Below are 15,889 nucleotides of genomic sequence, written 5' to 3' on the forward strand. Positions count from 1 at the left end.
GGGGGGGGGGGGGGGGGGGAAGTAGTAGTGAGATTGGGAGGAAGAAGAAGAGGAGGGCCGCCGCCTGTCGCGTTTTCACACATCTCTCTCACTCTCTTTGAACTGGCTTTTGGTACAACCTCTCCTCCTCTGCACCCAAACACACACACACACACACTCAGAGAGGAAAAACAGAGGGCAACAAAGAGATAGAGGAAAAAGGACAGAAGGCACCTCTTCTGTAAATGTAAGAAATGTTTACCTAGTAAATTAAAAAAAAAACAAAAAGAACAATAAACCCAACAATCAGCTATCACATCTGAATATCTGAACAAGCCGTGAGCTGAATTAGCAGATTGTTCCTGTATTTACTCTCACCCACATCAAACCAAACAAGTTAATGAGCACGTAGCCCGTTCGCTGTGTCTGATCGTTCCTGATTAGTTTTTAGAGCCAGACTGAGAACGTTTTCGGATGGCAGCATTTCAGTCATTAAACAGACAAATGTGGGACCGTGATTGCACGCTGGATTACGCCACAGTACTTGGATTACATGTGCTTTCGCGTATTATCAGATGGTAATACTCGAACGCACAAAAGCCTTTGGCCTCCTCTGCCTCGATCCTTCATCCTCATTTTATTTCCTTTCTGGATGCGACTCCAGGTCATGACGCAGCGAACCGACAGTTCATTTGAGCCCAACTCAAACCAGTCAATAAAAAGCCTGAAACAACCTCTGCTTTTTTTGTTTACGCCACATCTTTGAATTGTTGCACATGACTCAGCATACGACCGGGCAGATGGGCTCTGATCTGGGCCAAACAACCATCAAACTCTTCAGCTTCTGTTTATATTGTCAACAAACATCCTAATCTTTAAAAAACACGACAATGTGACTTTCATAAGTTTAAATCTTAAATCGTTTCAACTCTCTTTGGTAGCAGAGTGTTGCGCAAGTCGTAACAGAGTTTGCTGATGGCAATAACAAACCATCCAAACAGACAAAGAGAATCGTTTTTAAAGGAGTAGTTCAGACATTTTGATGGGGGATTTTGGGGAAAATCCATAACCGGGTTTGGAGATACTGTAGCTCTTTCAATGGTTTCAGTCTGAAAAAAAAAACAAAAAAACCCCCCAGAGTTCAAGTTTTGCAGGACAGACAAGCTAACAGCTAGTCAGATCGCAGCTAGGAGTGTCCAAGGCTGCACCGGTAGTGCAACAGCTAGCTGCTGCTGCTATTTGAGCTTACAAATAATCATAAAATTATCTGAAAAAACGAACTGCTATAAAAGTTAGGAAACTGGAGTTGGTATAAGACTTTGGTCTTAGCTGCATTCGGACAGTAAACATTAATAAAGATGGACGGAGCGTCTGCTTCCTCCTGTTGTCCAAAACTGAAGCCAAGATGTTTGTTTGGGTTTTTTTTCCTTCTTGTAGTATTCTTGGAGCCAGAGGCTGCACACTCGGGACATGGGGCTGTCCTCGATACAAAAGTCCCGCCTACACATCCTCCCAACTCGCTAACGGGCTGTCAATCACAGGGTAACATGACCCTTTTCTTAAAACCTCCAATAACCAATTAAAACTAAACATATTGGAGGTAGAAAATGCACATTTGACCACGTAGCAGCCAGGTAAAACCTACGTGAATCAATCCTGTTAGCTTGTCAGCCATGTTGGACAGCAACGCTACTTCTTCAAACTCTGGACGCTCGAAGCTCTTTCAACAACACGTAGATATAAACTAGTTAAAAATCTCACTTCAAAATGTCGGAGCTACCCCACATCAAAATACAGGCTGGATTTCAATCAGTGTCATTATATAAATGACAGACATGTTTTGTCCAAAAAAAAAAAAATCCTATTATGCAATAACTCATTGCGGGGACTTTTTGAAATTCAATAGCACACCATCTTCCTACTACTGCTGCCAAACTGTTGTGACAAGTATTTAAGTTTCTTGAACGAGCTCAGCTTCCTCTCTGACCGGGTATTCAATCAGCTGCCTGAGAACAACACGCACAAACTGCTAAAAGTCCCTTAATCTGCCAGGCTAATGAATATAATACACGTAAAATAAAATCATCCCGCTGTTTTGTGGAAATAAGTTTGCCTCGGATTAACACAACAAAAAGCGGTGGCGCAGGTCTGACACAGGAGGACCTCACTAACAGGCAAGCACCAGACTACATTCATACATGCAGAGCAGCAGCACCTGAAATGTCAACAGCAGGGTTTCAAGTCAGAAATACGTCATGTTGGTTTGGTGGCTAGACATAAAAAAAGCTCTTTTTCGACTTGATGATTAGCACCAAGTCTTAATATTTAATCCCAGGTTGCTGAATAAGATCTGGATGAAAAACAAACAGCGTTGGGGCCACAAAAAGGCAAATATACAGCTGAATACTCCAAATGAGGTGCATTAAACATTAAACTACAAACAGATTTTAGCACTAATGAGCTGCTCGGATACTAAAAACATCAACAGAGCAGACTTACTGCACCCTGATTGTGAGGACTAACGTTCACAAATAGCTAAATTTCACAGTGTTGGTAAAATCGACAGATTGTGAACATTCTGTGGCTTGAAACAGTAAATTTGTCACTGATTGTCACTGATCTCATTCTGCTGGATTTAAAGCAGAGCTAGTGCACCATGCTGATAAGACTAAACTGTGACAGGAATGTATTACCTTGCGTATCATCTTATTTCATGCGTACGGCCCGCCAGTCTGTTCATCTGCTTGCTGCTGCCTGTCATAAACACGATTAACCGTGTATTCAAACACATCTGTCTACGTCTGCCAAATTTACCTCCATGAACCCCTTCTGCGTCCATTTCAAGCTCTGTTGCAAATCTCCTTTGCTCTGTTTTATTTGCCCCCCCTCCTTCCCCCTTTGCCAGTTTTCTGTCTCTAGTACATCAGCGTGCCTGAAGACAAATAAATAAACAAAAAAAATAAATAAAACAAATCTAAGCGTCCGGTGAGCTGGTTAGTCGGCAGGTCGTGTAACCAGAGGAGGAACAACGACATACCTGGGCAATGTTCAGAGTCTAGAGAGCGCATGGTAGAGAGACAAACAAACACGACACACAACCAGAGGACAAAAGAAAGAGAGAAGGGGTAGAAACAAAGAAAGAAAGAGAAAAAGAAAGAAACAGAGGGAGGGGAAGGGGGGGGTGGAAGAGACAGAGAGAAAGTGGTGACTAAGGAGCTACAGTTCGCTGTCTGTTCAGCACAGTTAGCATCAACTCAGCCAATTCAAACAATCAGATCAGATTCTGGGTTATTTGTTCGGGGTTCAGATCTTATGTTTCATATTAGTTATGGCTTTGTGCTGAGATTAATCCCTTTGGACACAGTTGTGTCAGTGAGCCGGGCTGAGCTGAAACTGCATGAACCCAACAGGGAATACTGACATAAGTGCAATATGGGACAAGCTCGCAGCATTGCATTACATGACCTTAAAGATATATATATATATATATATATATATATATATATATATATATATATATATATATATATATATATATTTATATAAAGGGGGAAATGCGCAGGGCAAGGAAAGAAGAAAGGAATAAAAGAATAAAGAAAGAAACTGGAAAATGTTGGGGGGTTTTTGTTGTTTGTTGTGAAAAACTAGTCAAATATGTATTAAACGCAACAAAGAGGAATGAATGGGGGAAAAAAATAACAACAAAAGGGGAAAAAAAGAAGGGTGGAAAACGTAAAATGTGGACTGCCTCAGGACAGGAGAGGTGGGAGCAGGGAGAGGGCCTGGTGTGAAAGCAGAGAAGAGTTTGTTTTACCTGTTTGTTGAGTCCTAACATGTTGCAGACCATCTCTCTCGAGTATGGCTGTTCTAGCACATATCGAAGCAGCCCTGTCTGCGGCTCAAACAGGTCCTACACAACAACAACAACAACACGGAAACGAGATCACAACCCTAAACGCTGAGAGACAAGCAAAGAGTGTCAATATCCGGAGAGCGAGTAGATGTTACTTTGTCGAAAGGCAGCATGCCCCTCAGAGGGAACTGGAGCGTAGTGGGGTCCAGTTTCCAGGAGTTGCAGATAGCCCCGCTGTTATTCACAACTGGCAACAGACTGCATCGACCTGCGGGGCGCAGACAACACGACACGACTGGGGGTCAAATATGAAAAACAAATACAAGTGTGACGTAACAACCCTGACCCACACACCACCACAGAGTGGTTTACTTCCCATCCTAATTTAAATTAAATCGGGAGTCTTTAAAGATGACATGACATCTTAAAATGATCCCTAAATGCATGCTTTCACCATAACTGTTATAGGAGATTAAAAAGTGATCATTAATAGGTAAAAACAGTGGATCGGTTGTTGAGGCTCCTTGCACTGTCATTGTGCTCTCATTTAATTAGCTTATTATCAATGTTTGTAGACTTTAAGAAGAAGACAAAGAATCAGCGATAGTTAGAGTCACAGGTCTCAGCCAAAAGATGAAAAGTTTGGAGTAGAATAGAACAGAATAGTCCTTTATTTGTGGGGAAATTCAAACCACAAGTAAAGAGGATGTGATGCGAGTCATTAAACGGATCGCACTCTGGGACCTTCCTGTGGGTTTTTACTGAAGTTTCATTTTGCTTTGCAATGCAAGTCCAGTCAAACCACTGGTAAATAAAGCGTTAAGCATCTGATTTATAGATTTCTTTCAGAACTTTCCCTCCTCCAGCTTGCCTAAACACCACAGCCTCCTCACTGAAACAAGCACTGGAGGAGGTTGAATTCTTTTTGTTTTTCTCCTGCAAACAGCATCTTCTTCTGCCTTTAAATCTGATATAGAACCTGAAGGTTGTTAAACACCAAAATGACATGAAGAACTGTTGCCAACAAAAGGGGAAAAACGGCACAAAGCACCAAATGTGATGTCCAATTTCTGCCTTAACTTTGCAGGAGGCTATTCGCTACTCAATAACTGTGTTATACACACCTTTTAATAAAGTCAGGACATTGTTAGTTAAGTTGATAGTAGTTTAGTTTTCACTAATTTTTGTCACAACCAAATTTTTTTGACTGGATGAATTGAAACAGTTCAAATGATCTTCTGAAACCAGCAACAAAGCACAAATAAAAGACCAACAGCAGCTAAACCAAACTAGAATTGCTAAACTGTAACAAAACTCTAACTTTAAGACTTTGCTGAATAATAAATCTTGTCCGTTTGCGTCTTACCACAGATGGAGTTGATTCTGGCTGTTGGTCTGAAACTGTCCACAAAGTCTGAAATCAAACTGCCTAAAAGCTGCAAAAAATTAAAAAAAATTAAAAACGACAAAACTGTTACCTACACAATGACAAAGCTGTATGTTTGAGTATTTAAACAAACACTAAAATCCCCCACTTACCCAGTGTGAAAGTTGTCCTTCTGGGTATAATTTTCTGATTTCGGTGACAGCAAGGTAGGCTGGCAGGAGGCAGGCATTCCTGTCCAGGATATATTCAACCACCTGGAGCACAAGCAGACATAAAAGCGGAAAAACTGAAAGTCTGCTGTAGTTACAAAGCAAGAAGATTAAGGTTTAAAATTACAAATATGTCAATTAAAAACGTAAAACAGAAATAGAAGGTCACCTCTCTAGCAGCCAGAAGCTGCTGGACTATAGCGGAGCTGACGGTGGTGGGGATGGTTTGGATTTTATCCAGCATAGCTTTCAGCAGATCACGAACACCCTGAAACATGGATCAAACTTTAAGTGGCGATTTAAGATTCTAAACTCTGCAGCGTCAAACAAATGAGGACAGCGGACAACAGCATTTCATCTAAGAGAAGCAGAAGTTTCCCAGGGAAATACCGAACATGGTCATTGACCTGACGAAACGACCACTTAAACAAAACCACTTTAATAAAGAGCATTTTTAATGTAAAGTTTGTAGAAACGTTTCTTAAGTCGTGCGTGTGTTTGTGTGTCAGAGACCTTGTAGTCTACGCCTCCGATGATCTTGTGAATCAGTTTAAAAGTTAAGGCCCACAGCTGCGTCTTTTCCCACTCCAGACTATCGGAGCTGATCAGAGCAACGCACACCATCCTAAAACAAAACACACTCATTAGATGAATGATTAACGAGAGAAATACTAGTTGCACGGGCCAGTACATGTGTCAGCTTTAACCACAAGAAGGAATTATTTGATATAATATTAAAAAAAAATAGACATGCTCTGATATTGCAATAAAATGAAAACATTTAAAAGCGTATCTGAATGAAAACACAAAAATGAAAGCAGGCTTTGATGAGAGAGTGCGTGGACCTGGGTGTTAACAAACTGGTCTCCACAGCCATCTTGAGGCAGTCGTACAAAAACGAGATCCTTTTTGGACTGTGCTGACTGTGGATGAAGCGCACGATCCACTGCACACACTGCTCATGAGACTCCTTCAAAAAGACATACAGGAAACGGAGAAGGAAATCAAAACAATTAGGCTATTCATACATTATAATATGTCTGCAAGTTTTCATCTGTGTTGGCGTAAAAACCTGTGGCAGGGTTCCCCAGTACTGTCTAAAGGCTCCAAGGCAGCTGATCAGTTTGGTTCTCTTATCCTCTGGAGAGTCCATAAACATCCTAAAAACACAATTTATATTTACAACCATAGCTAATTATTTAGAAACGGCACATTTTTACATTACTGCGGTTTCTATCAAAACCTAAAACCCAGTCACAACTTTTAAAAAAAATCCTCATTAGTACACCTTTTATACATTTAACTATGTAATTATTTGGCGTAAAGGTAAACCTGGAGCCACCTTACCCTGCAAAAGCCTCTTCTATCAACTCCGTTTTCTGTCAAAGGAGGAAAAACTAGTCATTTTGAGTGCAAAAACACAAAGATGTTAAAAACAAAGTTTCAGATGGATTTATTTTTAAACTTATAGTGATTTTACACAAATAAATGATAAAGGTTCATAAGATTTGCTTAAAATAATGCAACAAATGCTTTTTTGACGTTTTTAAACAAAGACTTTAGAGTTTTTAAATAAAAACCAGAGATAAAAGTTTGAAAATGTGCGCCCTTGGATGCACATTTGCGCATTTATAACTATCTGAAGTAATGCATTTTTTTGTGTTTGCACGGTTAAATATTTGCAAATACAAGGAAAGCTCAGTGAGTGAGAGAAAGGTTCATGTGAAATGCTAATAAATATTAGCTCATTTCTCAACCCGTTTCCGAAGAGTTACCACAACATCTTCAAAGATGCTCTGCAGCTGCGTCTCCATCGAAAGCGCCATGTTTGCAACACCAGGGGTCAATTTTTTTACCCAAACATCTCAGAAAATAAAGAAAGAGAGCAGTTTTGTCAACAAGCTAAATGCTAATAGGCACAAGAATGAATGCGCCGCGAGACGCGGCAACCACCAAAACACTCCGGGCACAAACACGAGCACAACACAGAAAGTTCCGCTCCCGTTTTACCTTATCAGAAATTTACACCTGACGTACTAATTATAACTTGCCATAAATATAGGATGTATGATTTTTTTTTTTACAAATGTGTAGCATACATATTTTACATTCCTCTATTTACCAAAACACAAACAATGAAAATGTCACAACTGAAGATTAGATGGCTTTCTGTTCTGTTGTTTGGTTTGTCTTTTTTAAACATAGACATGGAATAAATCAGTATTTTAACACAAGTTAATGTGTTTAATTTACTGCAAGTTAGGAAAGTCTGTCAAAATTTATTGTAATAGCAGTCTGAGCTTAGTTGTTGTGTTTTGCATAAATAATTATGCTCCAAAATTGATGTCATTATTTATTGTTTTTATAATTTTCTTCGCTGGGTGTATTTACAATCACTTTAAGACCACTAAAAAGGCCTGAGAGAAGACTTGGAAGCCATGAGACACTTTGATTTTCTTCCAGGTCTAATGTTAAAGCTACTTCACCCATAGTAAACCCTTTCTGACACACCCTTAGATAATCATTTATTCTACTTCTAAAGCAATGGGAGTGAGAGGAAATGAAAGACAGAAAAGACAGACAAATGGAGCTAAGAAAAAACTGGGAGAAAACAGTTAAACAACAAACTAAACAACAACAACAAAAAATGCATCTGGTGGCGCAGAAGACTAAAGTGTATATGGGGAAAATGAGAAGAATTGTCAAGTCTTAAGATATCACTTTGTTTGCTATCTATTGAAGTCCTGGTGTTGTTATTCTAATTATTCAAATGCCAGAAATAAAAAAATGTCTTGCAGCAGAGGTTAAATCTTGTGCCATGCTTGCCAGAAATATAAATTAAGCTCCTTCCACCTCGTATAAATCTTTAGTAGAAATGTTTAGTAGATGGGTATTAAATAGGCTTAAATGTTTTGGAAGGGGGAAGCGGGAAACACCTGTGTGTTGTGGCTACACCTGCTCAGGTGCAATGTGCACAAACGAGTGAGATTACATTCCTTTCTCAAACACGGAAACAAGTTGGAGTTGTTGTAAATCATTCAGGTTTTATAGCGTCAGCCTTGACAGTCAGACTCCCCACTCCGACTTCAGCCACTGGGCTACTTCCTTGTACAGGTGTGTTTCTGTTTTATTTTTCGTTTAATCGTGAGGATACAGCCCACACTTGTCCGGAGACAGGTGTTCTGCCTGAGGAGGGGGACGCCTGAAGCTGGTCTACAGAATATTTGTTGTGAAAACATGATCTGTCCGTACTGAGATGTGGACTGACCTGGTTTTTATTGGCCTCTTGGTTCTGCCGTGCGCAGGTAAGCTTTAAATAACATCAATTCAGTCACTTAGACTTTGTTTCCCTGAATAATCAGCTGCTCTGGGAGAGGAAAGTTACAGTCAAAGTTCTTAAAGTCACAGGACAACCAGTCATTAAATCTTGAAATCGCTGTAGAGAAGATCTGATTAATTTAAGCAACCATAAAACATTAAACACAAACTCACTTTGTATGCAAATCAACAAACAACTGCGAGGATAAAAGTGTTCAAGGGTTAATAATCCAATAAACATGACCAGTAAAACCCTGCAATGGCTTTACTAAAGTAAATATATAAATATAATTTGGATATTGCATGAGAATAAAAACGATTTATCGTATAAAACGCTATGTGACTGTTATAAGATTCTGTTCATGCTATTATTACATATTAGCAGTGCTTTAAGGTGAAGGTAAACTTGTATATCTAAGGGTGTAAATTCACTTTGACTGTTCTCATGGGGATTATTTGACCAGTTATCTGATTAATTTGTGAAAACCTGTAAAAGAAAATCAACCTCACGCTCAAAATAACTGCAGCTAATTTGTACAGGAAGAGCATTTAAGGTATTTTTATCAGTTTATGCTGAATTTAAGGTCAGTTCACTTAAACAAACATTGCAAACACTAAGTCATAAATTCAGATTTTATCCAGTTTGTCTTTGTCAAAACTTTCAGATACTCAAACAAAGCGCGGGTACTACATAATAATGGAAGTACTACGAAGCATTTCACCATTAAAACATAAGGGATGTCTGCTGACACGATTCAAACAGAACAAGGTTTTCTAAAAACGAGAATTTTTTTTTCTGTTTTAAGTCTGAATGTCAGTTTTACCAACAGCAGTGGTTTTGGAGACTAAAGTTGCTTCACTGCATCCTCTTGACCTTAGGTTTACATATCAGTATGAAACATTTTGGTGTACATGTGACAAACACACAAGCTGCTTCACTCATTGTTCACTACTGGTTTACCCTCACAGCTCTTTCAAACCTATATGTGTCCCAGACAAAAGGAGCGTATTTTCTCCTTTGTGCACACAAAGAGATTAAATTACTTCCCTTCAACAATTCTGGTTATTTGTCATATGAAACAATACAAGCGCCTACAGTTGTAAGGATCAGTCAGACTGCCTCTCGGATTGAAATGTGCAGGAAAACCTCTCTTAAAACATGTTTCTAGATCTCTACATTTGATCCTCTTCCTCCTCCTCAGTGTCTGCCTCGCCTCCGGAGCCGATTGAAGTCGGCTTCTCCTCTGTGAACCTGAGGAACGTGCTGCAGTGGTCACCAGGAAAATGGTCACCGGACAATGTGCGCTTTACTGTGGAATACGCCATGTGAGCAAAAAATTCGTATTTGTCCAAATTTGACAACAGCAATCAGGAAAAAAAAAAACGTGCGCTTGAACTGTTGCCCGCTCTGTCTTCCGCAGCTACGGGAGAACGATCAGGAACAGCAAGGGCAAATCGAAAATCTGGAGGCCGGTGCGGGAGTGCACAGAAATCCTCCGGACTTGGTGCGACCTGAGCACCGAGACGAGGGATGAGGAGCAGGGGTATTACGCCAGAGTTCGCGCCATTGGGCCGAAATCGTCTTCAGACTGGGTCAGGACAGAGAGATTTGATCCAAAGTCAGAAAGTAAGCAGTGCTTCAGCTGCCTTTATGCAATCCTGAGAAACAAACACATTTCACAATTTTAGATTCAACTTTTTGCACGGTTGGGCTCAAGTCTACCCAAAACTCATTGTTGTCTGTCCATACAGCTGTTTTTGGTGCCCCAGAGGTTTCAGTGGAAATAGACAACAACAGCGCCATTATTAGTGTGAAGGGACCAATGAGGTACCCATCAAACAATCACACATTACCCATGAAGGCCATCTACCCTCACATGTTTTACAACCTCTCCATCCACAACACCCACCTCAACGAGATGGTGAGGGAAACTTCATTTTCTCACTTCTGAACCTCTTGGAGCACCGGCTCAAATTTAACACCTGTCCTTTATTTTGCAGCGACACATTCCAGTGGTCACCAGCCCGTACAAGTATCAGCTGATGGAGTTCAACACAAAGTACTGCTTCTCCGCCAAAATAAAGTTCCTCTCCATACAAATGAGAAGCCAGTCGTCCGAATGGTACTGCATAACCACGCCTAAAGGTATGACAACTTGGCGCGCGTGCACGTTTCAAAGAATCTTGTGCTCCCAGGACAATAGAAAGGAATGTGACTGAACGGGAAAGTAAACGGGTGCTTGTAGACTTGTTGTTCCATCTGCCACAGCCAGAATGTCGATACACTGGAACGGCCAACCACAGCGCAGTAAACGTGGTATTATGTGTACTCGTTTTATCTTTAGAGATACTTATACACAGTATTATTAAAGCAAGGGTTGTCTTTTCTCTTTAGACTTATCTGCTGTAATAACTGTAAACCAGCACACTAAGGATGAACATATTCCAGCTGACTGAAAATGTATTATCAATATTGGTAACATATCGACTGAAATAATATCTATTAGTCTACCAATCTGTTTTACCTATTTATGGGTAAAATATGTGCTAAACACTAACAGATTAGTGTATAGGCTGGACAAAAACTGAGTGCATGTCATATAAAGTCAAAATATTTCCAGCATTGTGACTAAAACATTGACATTATATAATTTTAGGTTATTAGCCTAAGTGTCGTTAACTACAGATAGTGGTAGCAGAGCTCTGCTTAGACTAAGTAGACATGTAAAGTACTTAAGTACTTAAAGTACAGATATGTACTGGTCTGGCTAGAATGATTACAGAACTTGGTAAATTTTATCACATGTATGTTTATTTAAGTACAATAAGGCTATTGCTACACATTTTTGTACCACTGGCACAGCTTGCAGCACGCACAAGGCGTTGACAATGTGAGGCTTCAACGTGTAAACAGTACATAGTGGTAGGCGTGGCACATGGCAAGATGGCGGCTATGAATCTCCTGTAGCGCCGCCAGTGCCCGTTCAAGTGTATTTAAGCTAATTCATTTGTCAGACAAAGAGCTGCAAGCGAGTCACGGTGACTGAAAGGCTGCCACAACCCCTTTCTTCCCTCCAGATCCTGTGATTGAGCAGCTGCAGAGTTCGCTTGTGGGGATTGTCGTCCCGGCCCTGTGCATTTGTGTGTTAATGGTGGTCGGATACGTTCTCTACCACTACCTCACCGCGAGTGACCAGAAGAGCCCACCAATACTAGTAATGCCTGCACAGTCTTATTCACACATTGGCAGTCAAACAATTAATCTGACCTGAAGTCGCTGATGACCTGAACTCACGTCTCCCTCTTCTCTGTCCTCTCCCCAGAAAATACCTCCCATGTACCCGCTTCCACCCGAGATCGTTAAGGAGATTCCCGACATTGTGATTGTCGATAAACAGCCACGTTGGACTCTTAAAGACCAGCTAAAGATGGATACCCCACCCAGATATCCCCCTGATTATGATCATTATTATGGCAGAGTCGGAGAAGAGGCTCCAAGAGCAAGTGGGCCTGATGACGGCAACAATCAGAATATTGGGACATGTGAGCATCACAGATCTCTTTCAGATGATGTTTACGCGCCTCAGGTAACTGCCTGCAATTGCCTCAGGAGGGACAACAAAGGCGGTCATTTGCGCATCCAAGAACAACCAGAGGCGAGCCCTCTACTACAGGTGGAGCAGCAGCCGGGGGTAAATGTAACTTTACCACCACAAACGCAGGCACCGGTTCAGTCTTCTGAGGGTGAAGGGATAGATGTAGAGCCTTCAGGCTTGTTTATCAGCAGAAACCCAGTTACTGGCCTCTTCAGTGTCCATCTGAGCATGCTAAAAGAGGAGGCAGAAGAGGGAGGGGGGGCAGATGGAAACGAAAAAGGAGGTCAGGAAGGAGGAAACAGGAGCGAGAAAATTCCTCTGCTTTCTGGTTACGTCTCTCAGAGAATCAGAAACCAGCCTCCAGTCCCGCCTGACGAGTCTGATTTCTCAGCAGATTACTCTTGCGTTTTGGCTCTACCTGCGGCACAGACGGCAGAACGGTATGAGTCCGGACATGAGAGGGAGGGGGGAGACCTGTGTGTTGACTGGATTCCCAGATGGAGGCCACAGATGGAGGTGGGCTTAAACCCAGAGAAGCAGCTGGAGGGACTGAAGCCTTCAGAGAGAGGAGCGGAGGCGGGCGCGGCAGGGAAAGACGAGGCGTACATGGCAAAAGGTGGGGTGGGGTTAAAAGGTATGCCCTGTAACCCTCCTGTGGCCTTCGGGTCAAACGGACCCGAAGTTACAAGGGCTTTTCCTCCTCTCTTCAGTAATGAGGACTTGTATACAACTAGGGGGGTTAAACCAGCATTTGAGAAAGAGGAGGAGCTGCAGAGAGGGGAAGAAACCGACGTGGATGACTTTTTAAGCAAATGGGACTTGGTTTTATCATCAGAATCATGAATATATTATCTCAGGTAACACTTGATGCACCAGAGGGGGTCTCCACACACTGACTCTACAGTTGTTGCTCTTTTTTTTCTCATCACAGCTTGCTTTTTGGGGCTGGTGAGCCAATATCATACGCATCGTGTAACTATCTACAGAGCTTAAAAACAAAATTATACTGGGTTATTTATCAGGCTCAAGCAGGGGATCCGATCTTTATGGCAGCAAAAGGTCATCCAGCATCTTCCCAGAGATGTCTGAGTCGTGCCGTGGCCTGACATTCATCGCTAAAACGTCATTCTTTCACTGCCGTTCACGTTTTTTGGCACCTGACTGTGCCAGCCCATCAGCCCATGAAAGTATCAGCTAAACCATACAGATAACAGCCTCTTGCCACCATCTGTCCATCTTCTTTACCCACTTTATCCTTTCCGAGTGGCGGGGGGAGCTGGTGTCCATCTCCAATGGTCAACGTGCGAGAGGCGGGATCCTCACACACACACACACACACACCTAGTGACAGTTTAGAGTTACCTAAACCAGATCAGCCGAGATTTCATTCTTGTTCTTTCTGTTCGTTTAGTCTCCCCCATGAGTCTGTGCTACAACGTGGTTTCCGTGGCAATGACTGCGACTTATAGCTTTATATGTGCCACATAGCTTCTAATGGGGCTAAAAATCCCTCCCTCTGTGCTTCTAGTATTAAATGAACAATTAGATAAACATTTTACTTAAAACAAACCAGGTTTTTGATACTAACTGATCTGTGAGCTGTATGTGGAAACATCAGAGGTTGGCATGTGAGGTTTTTTTGTTTTGTTTTGGGTTTTTTTTTTTAAATCAGGGCAGCCATTAGCCAATATAAAAACTTCAATTTTTTTTTTTTTTTTTTTTTTTTCTGCCAGTATGAATTTTCCATTTAACAAAAGAAGAGCATACTCGCTTGGTTGGTTAAGCTGCAAATATCGGCCGGTTAAATCAGTCTGTCGTTATGTGATATCACGATTAGAGCGAAACTGCTTTTGTTCTTGTTCAATACAAACTTGTTCAATAATTTGAAAAAGAACAAAACTTCAGTCGGCACTAATACTTAAGGAGAAATCACAATGTTATCAACTCTGCAGGAAATTTAAAGCTAAGTGTCATTTTTAGGGGAAATATGATCCAAAAAATCCTCTGTTAGTGCTCAAAAACTGCTATAAAACAGGGTAACTTTTTCTTTTTTTTTTTTTTAAACAGCAGATATTTTAAGATTGTGCTCTGGTGATTTATTATTGGTTGTTCTTGACACTCTTACAAAACAAACTTTATCTTGGTGTTTTGAACTGCCTGACTGTACACTGCATGTATTTACCTTACGGGCTGGTTCCAGTTAAAGCCCTCAGGGTTTTCTTCATGGAGAGAACTAATCTTTCTGTATCTGAGGTAAATTTGATGGATTCATAATGAAACCCATCTGGAAGTAAATGCTCCTCTGTAAACAAACGGCACTTTATTCATTCATTCACCTGATATACGTGTTTTAAAGAAACGAGTTGCTGTAAACTCAAGTGACCTTTCGCGGTAAACCAGTCTTGTTGTTTGTTTGTTTTTTGTTTTGTTGTTTTTTTCCTCTCACGTTTCTGTCTTCAGTATTACCTGCGTTGTCGTTCTGTTTTTCTGGTTTGGTCTGAAACTCATCTGCTTGTTCTTCCACCCGGCACGTACAGGCGGGCGTGGGACAAACTTCTGCGTTCCACCTCCATGAGCAACTTTAATGACAATGACACCTCACTTTCTCTTTTGTTCTCGTTGAAAGGAAAACTTAAAGTGGGTCACCACCGAAATGAAGGAAATAATTGTGTATTTTTGTAACTGGGTTTCCCTTTTTTTATGTTTATGTTCTGTTTTATTAATGGTGAAACTCTGAATGTGTCAAAGATCTAATATTTATCTAAATATATATATATTTGTGTGTGTGTGAGACTGCAGGTTTTTTATCTTGGTCTTACATACAGTAAATTTCTGTATGAATATAAACATCTTTATGTCAGTGGAAAAGTCAACAGGTACATTTAGCTTCAGTTTCTTGTATTTGTACAGTTTGGTCTGATGATAAACTGGTTGCTGTATCATTTAGTTAAATTCTGTGGAAATACTAATGTGAATTTTGACAGTTTTGCCCACTTTTATGCGAATGAATGTACACTCAAATAAAAAACTGAATCCTCAACAACTCCTCCTTTTGGATTTGCTTTTCTGCTCTCTCTCCTTGCAGTTTTCATTTAAAACTTTTACTCATATGACATAGGGCACCGCAAAGAAGTGTGCTCTGAACTTTGCACTGCATTGGGTTTAATTATTTATCTTCAGTTCATATGAGCTGAGACTGAAGCGTGCACAGAGACCCCTGCTGGTTAAATTAGAAACACCCATCGACAATGTACAAGAATTATTTTTGTTTCTCTACTTTTACTCTTTGTATGAAATCCAGATATTTTACTGTCTAAGTTAGAAAGATGTCTAAATAGTTAAAAGGTGAAACAATGTGATTGTGAAGCTCTGGGTTTGTCTAATGTTAATTTAGATAAATGAAAACCTTATGAGTGTCAGAAATGTGCAACAACACAGTTATATATTTCAGTCTGATGTTTTTACGACTCAGCTTAAATTAAGAAATCCCTCAATTTGAAGCACGTTTAGGACGTCTTGTGTGCCCAGTGTCCAAACAAGGATCTTC

At 40.7% G+C, this 15,889-nt stretch overlaps 2 protein-coding genes across 3 annotated transcripts in view; one reads left to right on the forward strand and one right to left on the reverse strand.

Moving 5' to 3' along the window:
- The window catches only part of med23 (mediator complex subunit 23), a 17,851-nt gene extending 10,458 nt beyond the window's left edge, over positions 1-7,393 (reverse strand). The window contains exons 1-11 of one of the 2 annotated variants that reach the window (XM_017409275.3): positions 7,204-7,393; positions 6,776-6,807; positions 6,501-6,588; positions 6,274-6,398; positions 5,942-6,053; positions 5,598-5,696; positions 5,372-5,473; positions 5,199-5,268; positions 3,988-4,100; positions 3,794-3,889; positions 3,017-3,034 (exon numbers count right to left, since the gene is read on the reverse strand). In XM_017409275.3, the coding sequence (XP_017264764.1) occupies positions 3,017-3,034; positions 3,794-3,889; positions 3,988-4,100; positions 5,199-5,268; positions 5,372-5,473; positions 5,598-5,696; positions 5,942-6,053; positions 6,274-6,398; positions 6,501-6,588; positions 6,776-6,807; positions 7,204-7,254 (906 nt within the window). In that variant the 5' untranslated portion in view covers positions 7,255-7,393. The remainder of the gene's footprint in view (positions 1-3,016; positions 3,035-3,793; positions 3,890-3,987; positions 4,101-5,198; positions 5,269-5,371; positions 5,474-5,597; positions 5,697-5,941; positions 6,054-6,273; positions 6,399-6,500; positions 6,589-6,775; positions 6,808-7,203) is intronic. The other variant, XM_017409276.3, reaches the window with a different exon arrangement.
- Positions 7,394-8,470: 1,077 nt separating this feature from the next.
- Positions 8,471-15,385, forward strand: il20ra (interleukin 20 receptor, alpha). Its single transcript, XM_017409008.3, has 7 exons — positions 8,471-8,733; positions 9,949-10,072; positions 10,168-10,373; positions 10,499-10,668; positions 10,748-10,892; positions 11,825-11,961; positions 12,070-15,385. The coding sequence occupies exons 1-7, from the start codon at positions 8,685-8,687 to the stop codon at positions 13,183-13,185; spliced, it is 1,947 nt and encodes a 648-aa protein (XP_017264497.1). The 5' UTR covers positions 8,471-8,684; the 3' UTR covers positions 13,186-15,385.
- Positions 15,386-15,889: the final 504 nt, after the last annotated feature.

Source organism: Kryptolebias marmoratus, linkage group LG19, assembly GCF_001649575.2.
Source record: "Kryptolebias marmoratus isolate JLee-2015 linkage group LG19, ASM164957v2, whole genome shotgun sequence".
Taxonomy (NCBI): domain Eukaryota; kingdom Metazoa; phylum Chordata; class Actinopteri; order Cyprinodontiformes; family Rivulidae; genus Kryptolebias; species Kryptolebias marmoratus.

Excerpts from the sequence above, each read along its gene's own strand:
- il20ra (XM_017409008.3), top strand. The coding sequence starts at position 8,685 with ATGTGGACTGACCTGGTTTTTATTGGCCTCTTGGTTCTGCCGTGCGCA. Across the intron at positions 10,893-11,824 it reads CTGCATAACCACGCCTAAAG|ATCCTGTGATTGAGCAGCTG; the intron begins GTATGACAACTT and ends TCTTCCCTCCAG. Across the intron at positions 11,962-12,069 it reads AGAAGAGCCCACCAATACTA|AAAATACCTCCCATGTACCC; the intron begins GTAATGCCTGCA and ends TCCTCTCCCCAG.